The sequence below is a fragment of the Gopherus flavomarginatus genome, chromosome 5 (genome assembly GCF_025201925.1).
Source record: "Gopherus flavomarginatus isolate rGopFla2 chromosome 5, rGopFla2.mat.asm, whole genome shotgun sequence".
In the NCBI taxonomy this organism is placed as follows: Eukaryota; Metazoa; Chordata; order Testudines; family Testudinidae; genus Gopherus; species Gopherus flavomarginatus.
Genome location: NC_066621.1, coordinates 87,278,710 through 87,292,850, shown reverse-complemented (window position 1 = coordinate 87,292,850; position 14,141 = coordinate 87,278,710). Strand labels below are relative to the sequence as shown.

General features: G+C 44.8%; 1 protein-coding gene across 5 annotated transcripts in view; it reads right to left on the bottom strand.

The window, feature by feature from the left end:
- Window positions 1–14,141, bottom strand: part of NR1H3 (nuclear receptor subfamily 1 group H member 3) — a 55,982-nt gene that overhangs the window by 22,116 nt on the left and 19,725 nt on the right. For 4 of the 5 annotated variants that reach the window (XM_050953578.1, XM_050953576.1, XM_050953580.1 and 1 more), the window contains 4 exons: window positions 8,072–8,313; window positions 6,626–6,892; window positions 622–830; window positions 96–275 (listed from right to left, as the gene is read on the bottom strand). In XM_050953578.1, coding sequence (XP_050809535.1) covers window positions 96–275; window positions 622–830; window positions 6,626–6,892; window positions 8,072–8,189 — 774 coding nt within the window. In that variant the 5' untranslated portion in view covers window positions 8,190–8,313. Of the gene's footprint in view, window positions 1–95; window positions 276–621; window positions 831–6,625; window positions 6,893–8,071; window positions 8,314–11,390; window positions 11,414–14,141 lie in introns of those variants that run through there. The other variant, XM_050953579.1, reaches the window with a different exon arrangement.

Below are 14,141 nucleotides of genomic sequence, written 5' to 3'. Positions count from 1 at the left end.
ACCCAGTATAAGCCAAAGGAGAAAAAAATCCAATCCACCCACCAGAGAAACATACTTCTCTACTAGTGTCAATAGTGATGTGGTTGGATTCTCACCTCTATGGTGGATGTCTTCAGCAGAGCAATCTGATCTTCCCTGGTGAGCTCCAGGAAGCCAGGCAGCTGTTTGGCAAAGTCCACAATCTCTTGCACAGAGATGATTGCAAGCTCAGTGAAATGAGCAAAACGCTGCTGCCGTGCCTCACGGTTATGAGGGTCTGAAGCCTGAGGCCATGGCTGAGTGAGAAGAGACACAAAGGGCAAGAAGGAACAGTGAAAGAAAGGAATAAAGAAAAACAATCCCCCAACCCTCTACCTTGACACCTCCACATACAATTAGTGCATGGCCCCCACCCCGTGACACCCCTACATTTAGTGCTTAACCCACTCATCCCCTGCACTTCCCCATGCTTAGCACGTTCCCTGCCCCATGCCACTCCTCCGTAAATGTAGCGTATGACTCGCAGGTCGTGCCCCCTACACTTAAGAGCACAGCCCTCCTGTGCTGCACCCTTTCACTTTGCACATGACCCCAGCCTCCCCTTTCCCTCTGTATTTTGGAGTCTGCCCTTTGAGCCTGTACCGTCACTTTGAGCCTGTCTGTGAATGAGCGCTGGTTACACTGCTGCTGAGCTGCCACAAGCTTTTCTATCATGCCCAGCTGCTCGGGTGTCAGTTTATAGGGGGTGTTGGGTGGAGATGGGGGGTTTGGGCGCACAACCACTGTCCGAGCCTGATCATCCTCCTGTTTCTTGAGCTTCTTCAGTCGGATCTGCTCTTCGGACAAAACACCTAAAAGAGGGAGACAGAAGAGGATGCAGTGAGAGAGCAAGCAATGATGCCAGAAGCAAGGGGCACACAGTGGACTCAACTGCCAGATACAGGGAAACACAGTGGACACAACCAGGGCAAAGATGACAGCTGCCTTTCTGTGCCAGAATGCAACCCTGAATGCACCCAGAATTCACACCCTACACGTAGCTTTGTACAAAATATGCCTTGTAAGGTATCACTTAAACTAATAACTTGCTGGTCAATATCCTTATGGTGAAATGTAGGTAGCAAAATTATATGTAAAGTTATGATTTCCCCCAAATGATGTTGGTGGCATATATTCAAACCCACATAGCCCATATTAGGCAGAACTGGTCAAGAAGGTCTTAAACAAAGAAATGTGTGTTTACCTCAGTGTACATATAAGGTGTAAACGGGATCCTCAGACAGCAAGAGGGGAAAGACAGGAGACAAGGAAAATCTGCATTTCAGCAAACAGAGATGAGAAGAAACAGCATGCAACCTCTTTCACCCCTAGACACCATGTTGCCTTCTTTACTATGTGAATGAATATTAACTATGGCCAACCCTCAAGAAAATGCATTTCAAAGTGTAACTGAACTATAAAAGTGAGAGCCAAAAACACCTAAGTTATTTCTCCCAGTCCATCTCTCTTTCCTACCTAAGAAAGGGAAATAAAAACAACCCAGGAAACTACAGACAAGTTAGTTTAACTTCTGTGCCAGGGAAGATAATGGAGCAGGTAATCAAAGAAATCATCTGCAAACACTTGGAAGGTGGTAAGGTGATAGGGAATAGCCAGCATGGATTTGTAAAGAACAAATCGTGTCAAACTAATCTGATAGCGTTCTTTGATAGGATAACAAGCCTTGTGGATAAGGGAGAAGCGGTGGATGTGATATATCTAGACTTCAGTAAGGCATTTGATACAGTCTCGCATGATATTCTTATAGATAAGCTAGGAAAGTACAATTTAGATGGGGCTACTATAAGGTGGGTGCATAACTGGCTGGATAACCGTACTCAGAGAGTAGTTGTTAATGGCTCCCAATCCTGCTGGAAAGGTATAACAAGTGGGGTTCCGCAGGGTTCTGTTTTGGGACCGGTTCTGTTCAATATCTTCATCAACGATTTAGATGTTGGCATAGAAAGTACGCTTATTAAGTTTGCGGACGATACCAAACTGGGAGGGATTGCAACTGCTGTGGAGGACAGGGTCAAAATTCAAAATGATCTGGACAAGTTGGAGAAATGATCTGAGGTAAACAGGATGAAGTTCAATAAAGATAAATGCAAAGTGCTCCACTTAGGAAGGAACAATCAGTTTCACACATACAGAATGAGAAGAGACTGTCTAGGAAGGAGTATGGCAGAAAGAGATCTAGGGGTCATAGTGGACCACAAGCTTAATATGAGTCAACAGTGTGATACTGTTGCAAAAAAAGCAAACGTGATTCTGGGATGCATTAACAGGTGTGTTGTAAACAAGACACGAGAAGTCATTCTTCCGCTTTACTCTGCGCTGGTTAGGCCTCAACTGGAGTATTGTGTCCAGTTCTGGGCACCGCATTTCAAGAAAGATGTGGAGAAATTGGAGAGGGTCCAGAGAAGAGCAACAAGAATGATTAAAGGTCTTGAGAACATGACCTATGAAGGAAGGCTGAAGGATTTGGGTTTGTTTAGTTTGGAAAAGAGAAGACTGAGAGGGGACATGATAGCAGTTTTCAGGTATCTAAAAGGGTGTCATCAGGAGGAGGGAGAAAACTTGTTCACCTTAGCCTCCAATGATAGAACAAGAAGCAATGGGCTTAAACTGCAGAAAGGGAGATTTAGGTTGGACATTAGGAAAAAGTTCCTAACTGTCAGGGTAGTTAAACACTGGAATAGATTGCCTAGGGAAGTTGTGGAATCTCCATCTCTGGAGATATTTAAGAGTAGGTTAGATAAATGTCTATCAGGGGTGGTCTAGACAGTATTTGGTCCTGCCATGAGGGCAGGGGACTGGACTCGATGACCTCTCGAGGTCCCTTCCAGTCCTAAAGTCTATGAGTCTATGAAGACAAAGGAAACAGCCTACAGACTTTGGGACCAGCTCTTGGCCTGAGAGTTTGATCAGCAACATACTGAAAACATGTGGTAAGGGATTTCACCTTGAACCGAGTCTCATTTGTTAAGTTTATAAAGGGTTATCTTTATTTTTCTTGTAACCATTTTTTACTTTAATGCTTCATTACTTGTACTCACTTAAATCTCTCTCTTTGTAGTTGAATGAACTTGTTTTATTCTTTAATTAAAACTAATCCAGTGTAGTGAATTGTTTGGGTAACTCCATTTAAGGTAGCAGACTGTTGTATGTTGATCCCCTTACAGGGGCAATGGACCTAATATATCTGGACTATCCAGGAGAGGGCCGGTCAGTACAGAACACACGCTTTTGGGGAAAAATTCATGACTGGGAATGTGTTGGGGTCATCCTGCAAGTAGTAACGAAGGCTGCTGGAAGCCAGAGTGCAGCTGGTGTTTGCTGAAACACTACTGGAGTCAGAGCTGCTGGGCCAGGGCTATGGCTACGCACAGACACTCAGAATGTGACCTATATGCTATCTGTGAGGAGCCCAGTTTGGGAGCTACAGCACCAAAGCATTGTGAGGCAGTCCAGATCTGGGATGCACCCTAAAATGTCATACTTTCCAAATGTACATAAAATAATAGGACTGGAAGGGACTTCAACAGGTCATCTAGTCCAGTCCCCTGTACTCAAGGCAGGACTAAGTATTATCTTGCCATTATCTAAATCGTTGATGAAGATATTGAACAGAACCGGACCCAGAACTGATCCCTGTGGGACCCCATTTGTTATGTCCTTTGAGCTTGACTGTGAACCATTGTTAACTACTCTCTAGGAACAATTTTCCAACCAGTTCTGCACCCACCTCATACTAACTCCATCTAGGTTGTATTTCCCTAGTTTGTTTATGAGATGGTCATGCGAGACAGTATCAAAAGCCTGACTAAAGTCAAGCAATACCACATCCACTGCTTTCCCCTATAAACACGGCTTCTTACCCTTCAAAGAAAGCAATTAGGTTGGTTTGACACAATCTATTCTTGACAAATCCATGTTGATTGTTATTTATCACATTATCTTCTAGATGTTTGCAAACTTATTGCTTAATTATTTGCTCCATCATCTTTCCAGGTACTGAAGTTATGCTGACTGGTCTATAATTTCCCAGATTCTCCTTGTTCCTGTTTTTATAGATTGGCAATATATTTACCCATTTCCAGTCCTCTGGAATCTTTCCCGTCTTCCATAACTATTTTCAGATTATCACTAGTTGCTCAGACCTCTCCTGAGTAAGTTCCTTGAGTATTCTAGGATGTATTTCATCAGGCTCTGTGACCTGAGGACATCTAACTTGTCTAAGTAATTTTTAACTTGTTCTTTCCCTATTTTAGCCTCTGATCCTACCTAATTTTAACTGGAATTTACTATGTTAGATGTCCAATCACTACTAAATTTTTTGGTGAAAACGGAAACAAAAATATAATTTAGCACATTTGTCATTTCCACATTTACTATTATTGCCGTTTCTCTCTCCCCCTCCACTGAGTAATAGGTCTACCCTGTTCTTGATCTTTCTGTTGCTTCTAATGTATTTGTAGACTGTTTTCTTGTTACCCTTTATGTCTCTAGCTAGTTTAATCTCATTTTGTGCCTTGGCCTTTCTCATTTTGTCCCTATATACTTGTGTTATTTGTTTATATTCATCCTTTGTAATTAGACCTAGTTCTTGAGTTTCAGATCAATGAAGATCTCCTGGTTAAGCCAAGGTGATCTCTTGCCATACTTCCTGTCTTTCCTACACAATGGGATAGTTTGCTCTTGTGTCCTTAACAATGTCTCTGAAAAACTGCCAACTCTCTTGACCCTTAGACTTGCTTTCCATGGGATCTTATCTATCAACTCCCTAAGTTTGCTAATAAGTATATTTTAACATGTGGCCTGGTCTACACTACGCTGTTAAACCGATTTTAACAGCGTTAAATCGATTTAATGCTGCACCCGTCCACACTACACTGCTCTTTATATCGATTTAAAGGGCTCTTTAAATCGATTTCTGTACTCCTACAAAACGAGAGGAGTAACGCTAAAATCGATATTACTATATCGGATTAGGGTTAGTGTAGACGCAAATCGACGTTATTGGCCTCATTATTTTACAGTAGCTACCCACAGTGCACCGCTCCAGAAATCGATGCTAGCCTCCTGCAGAAATCGACCATGGACGCACACCACCGAATTAATGTGCCTAGTGCAGACGTGCACAATTGACTTTATAATATCTGTTTTATAAAATCGGTTTAAGCTAATTCGAATTTATCCTGTAGTGTAGACGTAGCCTGTGATACAGGTTGTAGGCGATGGTAGAAAACATCCATTTGTGCCTGTTCCCAGTTTTGGTTTGTTCCACTGCCTATATAGTTCTGTTCTGCCAAAGGATCCATGCTCCATCATGAAGGGCAGGGCCTATGCCTTGCTACACCTTTGCATAATCCATGCAGATGCCACGGTAGGGGCTCACCAGCTTCCCCATCAGCCACTGTCCAATATATTCTGGAATCTATTACTACAAGCACTGTCCTATTTGGGTGGCTCTCCATTTGGGGATGTGGGAGGCTGGATTTTATTATTGCTTTTTCTTGTTTTGATTTTGCTTTACAAGTAGTTTGTATCTGTGTTTCCCCAAAGGATCCAGAGACAGGAATGGAATGGGCCCAGGCTTGGCAGAACAGTGCAGATGATGGAAGGAGATGCAGCCCAGTTATTTCCCCCAACACAACAAGTAGGTGTTGAACCACTAAGAGGCCATCTGGGATTTACTTGCAGAATGTGAGTGAGATGTGGGGACACGGGTAGTTTTGCTGTGTTTTTTCCAGTCAAGTCCCTTCTCCCTCTCTCAGGAGTTTGAGTGATGGTGTTGAGGCAGAATTCATATGGCTACACCAATCCCAGTGCAGTATACACATTGATTTGGGGCATGGCTCTGTGTGCTATGGCTCACTGTGTATCCTTTTTCACTGCTCTGGGCTTTGGGGTGTGGGAAAGGTGAGTATCAACTGAGTTTCTCTTGGGCTGACATGTCCTACAAGGTGGCTTGACATATGACAGAGCTAGTTCTCTGAGCTGTCACTGAAAGGTGGGCAGGGGCACTGAGGGACTGTACCAGGTGGACTGAGCTCCTGTCTACACCAGCAAAGCAACAGAGAAGAGCAACTCAGTATAGGAAGTAAAATTGGTTGCCAAAACTAGGCATGTGTAAGTCCAGTTGCAATGGTGTGGCAATATTTGTGCACTTGTTACAAGTTGTGTGTGTGGATGCAACGTGTGTTATGAGCATAGCAAATGCTTGCAATAGTGCTGACTATGAAGACAGCATAATGACGCTTCACACACTCAAAATCACAAGGCAGTCAGCTTGCCAAGAACTTCATTGGTGTGTGGGCAGCTGTGCCTCTGAAGGTTATTTTTAAATTGTTTCAGAGCAAACAGTTCCTTTTCCCAGCCATGTAGATACTAGGCAGCATGGCCACTGTATGCACCCACAGCATCAATACCTCCACAAACAGCCTCACCGCTCCAGCACAGCCCACAATGACTACATCCCCACAAGTGCTTCTGCACCCACGCTGCTCTTGCATGCCCCCCTCCCTTGCACCCGCACTGCTCCAATATGCCCCCCTCCCTTGCACCCGCACTGTTCCCACATGCCTCCCTCCCCTGCACTCACACTGCTCCCGCATGCCTGCCTCCTGGCACTTGCGCAGCCGGCACTCCTGGCACTTGCGCCGCATGTACATGTCCATTTCACACTTGCCGCCGTTCTTGCAGACATACTGGGCACCCTTGATGACGCTGCGGCGGAAGAAGCCCTTACAGCCCTCGCAGCTCAGCACGTTGTAGTGGAAGCCTGAGGCCTTGTCCCCACATACACTGCACACTTCATTCCCCAACATCTTGGGGGCTGGACCCTTCTTCCGCTTCAGGGGTGGATTTTCTACAGAGATAGACAAAGAGAAAGGATAAGAGAAGTGGGGGCTGTGAATAAGCCAGGACATCCAGTTCCCTAGAAAAGCCAGTGTCCTAGCACAAATCCACTCCCACCCATGGTAGCACAGATACATCCTGGGGATCAGAGTCAGTTTCAGGCTCAGCTCTCTCTCACTCTCCATCTGGATGAGAGCTCCTTCTCTTACCCAGAGCTACTAGAGATGTCAACTGCTGCCCAAACCTGAGCACAACACTGCTCCCATTTTTATCCCAAATTTCAGGCTTCTGGGGGATGGGAATGGGGAGAGGCAGCTCCTGCTGCTTCCAGCCCCAAGAGTTAGATGTGTTCAGACTAGATACCATTTTGCACTTTCATCTCTTTGTAAGTCTGACAAGGTGGGAGTGACCTTCAGTGGCATATGGAAGAGCTCCAAAAGGAGAAGTCCAAATCTAAAGCCAAATCCCAAACTGCACAGAAAAATCTGTTCTTTCAAAATTTGTCTCTGGTGCTCTCACTTCCACTCTGCACCCTCTGCCCTGCCACCCTGAGGCAACAAGGGGCAACACTATATACAGGTGTTTGAAGAGCAAGACTTCAGCACTGCATTACCTCAGTGGCACTCAAACCCCATGTAGATGACATTGAAATATGGCTCAGCAGCCCAAGAGTCACAGGAAAAGAGGGGCTGAAATGAAAGTGTTACGGAAAACTCAGACTAAAGCAGACAAACCCATGAAGTGAAGCCTTGGAGAACCAGCCAAGAGGGAAAATACTGTGAAAGTGGGGGCCACATGGCACTAACTCAGCTAACCTTGGATTCCTGAAGTGTTCTTATCTTCTACCACCTGCGCATAACGCCCCATGCAAGAACCCTCCCATCCACTCCTAAATCCAAAGATCTTCCATGACTGACAGAAGTCAGTCTTTTTTATTCCCTGTGGGCTCAGCCGCTAGAGGACATCACCACACGCACATACACAAAGCCAGTACATTACAGCACACCTGTTGTCACCATTTACATCCTGGAGAACCCTATCCTCTCTCCCACCAACTGACAACTCTTCTACTCCCTTATCCCATCAAGTGCCCTGCATGTAATGGATCAAACCCTAAGCAACCATTATGTATGTGATTCAGTCAGCACACCACCTTCACACTGTGTGGATGTCACAATGACCGCCTTACCTGCATGCTCGAGGGGGACCTCCGAGCCATGGAAGAGTGAAAACCCTTCCTCCTCCATTTCAAATACACTTGCCACCCTTTTCCCATGATCCTGTGCAGCAAGCTGTGTGGGACCCATGGGATACACTGGCGAGACTCCCTATCATTTCATCTCTGTAGCATGGTTACCGCTGTGTGTGATACTGCAGAAGTCTTCAAGGCTGTAAGATTCTCTCTGCTGTTTAAAAACTAACTGGAAGTGCCTGTGGAGAAAAACCGAAGCATAAGAGGAAAGAATTTAATTGCAGGGGCTACCTATACAGCTATACTTTGAGGCTTTGCTCCATCATTCAAACAAAGATGATCAGCCTTTTTATTTATGTTTATTTCCTTAAAACCCTATGTGAATGTGATGAAAGTTACAAGATTTAGCAGACCCTGGAGAATGAATCCTCTGTTTATCCCCAGAATATACACCACTGCAGGACAAGCTTTCCCTACCACACACATCACCACTGAACCTCAGCCCTGACCTGCAGGGACATCCCCAAAGTGTGTGAGAGGGATATTCCAATCTCCATACCCTTTGTCGAACCTGCCAATAAGGTGCTGTAAATCAGTGCCAGCTGTGATGGATTTTGTGATGTGCCTTGAGGAGCTCACATTATGAAGAATGTAAGGTCTTTACAATTATACAGCAAGAAAATCTTCATTGTGATACTAACAGCTGCCCTGTGTTGTGCTCAGGATCAATGTCTTTTAAAGCAATGTCTCTCAACCTTTCCAAACTATTATACCCCTTGCAGGAGTCTGATTTGTCCTGCATACCTCAAGTACTACCCTCACTTAAAAACTTGTTTACTTTCTCATTTTTACCATATAGTTATAAAGTAAATCAATTGGAATATAAATATTATTCTGACATTTCAGTATATAGAGCAATAGAAACAAGTCATCGTCTGTATGAAATTTTAGTTTGTACTGACTTCGCTTTTTAGGTAGCCTGTTGTAAAACTAGATAAGTTGATGTGCCCCTTGGAAGACGTCTGCCTCCCCTAGGGGTACAAGTACCCTGGCTGAGAACCACTGATTTAGAGCACAGGTACAAACTGTAGCAGGAGATAAAACTCCTACATCAGATCTATGGAAAATGGCCATAATCCTCCTTCAGGCAAATGCATTCACCACCAAAGATGCCATCTGAAGGGCTCCCCTCAAACACCTGGGAAACACAAAGTCCACATCCATTGTTTAAGTCCACTACAAGGGCAGAACATCAGTCTACAGCCATATTGAGAAAAAGACCTAGTCAAATTTCTCAAAGGGTCTCATCTATACAAAGAGTTGGACCAGTTTAACTAGACTAAGTTTAAATCAGTGCAAACTCCTAATGTAGACCTACCTAACCTGATTTAATATTCATTTATCAGTTTAGCTTAATTCAGCAATTTACCAATGCAAGTTTAAGGGTTACAGCAGTTTAAGTCCATCTACATTAAGGGTTTGTACGAATTTGACTGAACAGATTTAAAATCTATCTATTTAGTTAAACTAATGCAACTTTTCAAGCATAGACAATCCAAAAACTACTGCAATGTCCCCAATAGAACCAACAAGCATAAACTGAGACATACTGTTGAGTTTGTTGGACTCCTGCCTGGTACCATTATATTCTGCCAGATAATAGATGCAGGAGGTTTAATGCCCTCAGGCCATATTAAAACATGATCTGTGTAGATAAGGCCTTAGCCTTGATCTGGACAATGTAAGGAGTAGAGAGTCCTCCTCCTTTTGGTGCACATATTCATTAGTCCCTGAGCGACTGGAGAAATAGATACTCCAGAAGAAATACAATGGCAGCAAAATGGAAACCTGTGAACTGGCAGAAAGAATAAAAAATCCCTACATGCAGGATAGTGAGCTAATGTATCTGGGTTTGGGAAAATGCAAAAAGGCTCCTAGTGCCTTTATGCCCAAAGGCACAAAGTGGATAGTTACAGCTGGCTTGAAAACCACTCCGATGTAAATGCTGTAGTGAACAAAAGTCCTCTGGGGATGAGATCTGTAGATGAACAAACCCCACACCCACTGTTTGTTCTTAGTCCCACATTTGCTCTGCACTGGCACAGCTGTGAGCAGCATGTCCAGCCATGTTTGGGTGTGACAGGCAGAGAGCTGAGTATACCTGCTCTGAGGATAGTCTGCTGAGCACACCATTGTTCATGAATTTAAAATTATGGGGAAGATTCATTCAAAAAATATTAATTATTTTAAAGAATTACCCTATAGACCACAGCAGCTCTCCGAATATTATTAGAGGAAGGGGCCAGTTCTGGAACTGAATGACTGCTTGGGCTCCTATTACTTTCGATGATTAAGCACCCCAGTGCAGCCAGCCTATGTACGCTAGGAAATAGGGAAGAGGACCAGACACCCAGAACCAAAGAGAAGGACAGGGTTATCTGCCTGCTGAGATTTCCAAAGTGACATATCTTCAATGTCCAAACAGGTCTAACTCATGTAACAAGAGTGAAACTAGCTGTTGGCTGGGTATTTTGAGCCCAAAGAAGAGTTTCTGACAGAAGAGACATGATGCTCCCAGTCTGTGCATGAGTAGTCTTCAGTTTTACATAGGAAGGGAGAGCAGAGGATGCCTAACTTTGCCAGTGTAGGGAGGCAGGGACAGAGAAGCCTTCCCCAAAGCACTGCATTTTCCTTTCACCGTTCTGAATCCAGTAGCAGCTTCGGGCTGATGGTGTTTGACCTAAATGCAAACCATAGCATCTGTGTACTAGGTGGGGAGACTGAGTAAGTAGGACCTTCCAGGGCAGGTAGGGTAGCTATAGCAAAGCAGCTCTGGCCGTGGACCATCAGTGGTGACAGGGAGATGGGAAGCCTGTACAACAGAGTAATGGGGGCTGATTTTCATTTTCAGTTTTTTAAAGTGTCTTTTCTAATTCCTCTCTCTCTCTCTCTCTCATTAGGCTGGAATCTCTGTGCGCTCACCCTGAATACAAATAAATGACTATCTTCATGCTATCAAATCACCTCAAGTGTCCCCATTCCATGCACTAACAGTAGGTCAGAGTCAGAGAGGTGGCTACTTGCCTCCCATCTTAACACAGGTCTAGGCAAATCCTACCGAAAGCTGGACTTCTACTCACCCTACAAGTCACCAGGAGATGTCACAGGAAGCAACGTAAAGATTTAGGGCTGAGTTTTCAAAGGGTTGAGGTTCCACCTCCCTTTTGCCCCAGCAATCGGGTAGTTAAGAATTGTAAGTGCCTAGATTTGCACCTAAAACTCAACTACACATGTAAAACTGTGATGTTAATTGTACCTGCAAAAGGAAAACTTTATCTTCTTTATACAGCATGCTGTGCTACTCCACCTATTAGTCCCAATTCCTGGTGCCAGTTCTGAAAACCAGAGCTGGCAAAATGGTAAAACAGGGCAACCCCTCACTCCCAAATGCAGCATCTGGAACAGAGAAATCCACTGAGTGCAGCCTCCAATGAGGAAGTCAATCTAGGTGAAAGGCTGGGGGAAGCAGTTCTCCCACAAACTGTCATTCATGTCTCAGATCAAGGCGCCAAGCACTTCCGAGATGTGCTGGCACCAGTTTCTTCACCCTCCCTTCCCCCCACCCCTCCCAGAGACAGCTGAACAACTCAGAGACCGAAAGTCCCAAGTTCAGCTCTTTGGTAACCCTTGTGTTTCAAACTATAGGCAAAGTACCCATAAAATATCATGATACAAGCCACAGCATTCAGCCCTGTCCCCTGCAGTGAGTGCTCACACCCACAGAGCCCCTGCAGCCAGCATTCCCACTCCCCTGACCAGGGCTCCCCTCCTGTCCCACACAGAAACTCTCTATACAGCCAGGGCTCTTATCCGTTCCTTCACAGGGACTAACCCCTACAGCCTGAGCTCTCACCCCATCCCACAGGCAACAGTCCCATTCCAATTCCCAAGAGAACTTCCCCTCCATTCATTCTGGAAATCTTCCATCTGATCAGTAATCAAGAGTCACAGCTTCCTGGGATACGTCTAAATTCTGTCCTCTAGCCACAAAAAGATACAAGTAAAGGAGATGACCTTGGGCAGAGTACAGTTTGTGCACAATAAGCAAGTAGCCCAGAAGTAGTCACAATGACTTCTCCCCTGCTAAGCATGACTGCCTTTCTCTCTCACCCCCAATTCCACTAACTCCCTTGGCCTTCCTGGAAGGACTAGTGCATTCTAGGAGAAGCCCTGAGCCTCAGGAGCCAAAAGCCTTCCTCAGAAAATACAAATCAGCCTTTTACTTACAGTCCCTGTTCCAGGCATGTGTTCCCCTAAAGAGAGCCTGGGAAAAGTGTGCTGTAGACCACAGAAGGAATGAGAAACAAGAGTCAGCAAGAGTTGGAGGAGCCTCTTCCTTCCCAGTAACAGATGCTCAGAGGAAGTGCTGAAGCCTTTTAGGAAGTTTGTGAAAATCTGTGGGGTGGTACAAAACATGGGATGCTGACCAGAACACTATGTCACTGCAGCACTAGCCAGCCAGCTGTTGAAAGAATGTGTGTGCATGTGTGTGACAGAGGGACTGCCCGTGTATGCCTGGGGCATATATGTGCATCCATCCATATGTCTGTTAGCATAAATGTGCCTGTATGCTTCTGAGCTGGGTGCACTCCCCTGTGTGCACGGACACTCTGTCAGAGAAACTTTACTTGTGTGTGCGTCCAAGTGTTGTGACTGTGCTTTCAAGCACGTCTCCTCATATGTGTCAGTTGAATTGTGCCTTTATGTGTACTCCTGTATAACAGCACAGGAGCCTTTGTGAATATGACCAAGTGAATGAGTGCATTTGATAGACAGTCCTAGCTTTCAAATGTAGACACTTAGGACATGTGCTTGAATTTCCTAAATGGGTTCAAACTTGTAAAATACACATTTGAGCATCAAAGAGCCAATTTGATCCTCTCTTTGAAAGCTGGGCCCACAGTATCCCACACAAAGTTTTTCGAAATCTTAATTTACAATGGTTCAGCTATGACACTGTCATGTTCGCAGAAAACTGGCTAAAGGTCCAAATGGCTGAGATAAAAAGCAAAGCATTGGGTTGGGGTATGGATCTAGTAGAGTCCCACAGAGTAAGTGTTACAGCACTATGTAGGAGCTTGCAGTGTGATAGGACAGCATAAAAACATACACAGGAAGACCCATTCTCTCCTATCAGAAGAGTGGATGGTGCCCAGTGATCTGGTGCTCTGATGAGCACCTTCTCTTTTATACTATCTAGCAGATTTTCACAAACTTCTTAAAAGGCCTTAGTACTTCCTCTGAGCAGGTCTCTGGAAGCAAGTGGTTCTTTCCAGCTCTCACTGGTTCGCTTGTTCCTCCTAGTCTCTATAGCACTCTTTTCTCAGGCTCCGCTGGTGAAACCAGAGTTAAGATTGGTCTGATTTAATATCATCAGCAAGTATCTGTTAAGAAGGTAAAGAGTATGTTAATGACAGGCATAGGTCATACTAAACTGGAAGGAGTTGCTAACACCCTGTCAGGACAGAGAAATAACCCAAAGGGACCTAGAGAAATTAGATACACAGGCAGAAAATAAAGTGAGACTCAGCCTGGAGAAACACAGCTAGTACTTCAGGGGAAAAATAACTCAATACCCAGATCCGTGATGGGAGGGAAAAACCTGGGAAGCAGTGACGCCTAGTGATAGTGGACTGCACACTAGATAGGTGCTCGCAATGCAACAGGGTAGCATAAAAGGCAACTCAGTTTTGAAGTGTATAAACACTCACGGAGCAGGGGGATAGCCCCGCTCTATACAGTTCTGGGAAAACAGAGATCAGCTCTGGGTCCTGGCCTAAGGTCCTGGAGCAGACAGAGAATAGTCTCTCTCTATATGGCTTTCAGGAGACTCCATCGGAAATAATGTAGCAGTTTTGACATCTCAGTACCAGAAAGATGTCCACAAACTGGAGGGAGTACAGAGAAAAGCAACAGAAGAAAGAGACTGAAAAAACTAAATACAACTTGTCTTATGGAGGGCTGGAGTCGGGGCAGGGACATATAGCAGTGTACAAGTACCTGAGGA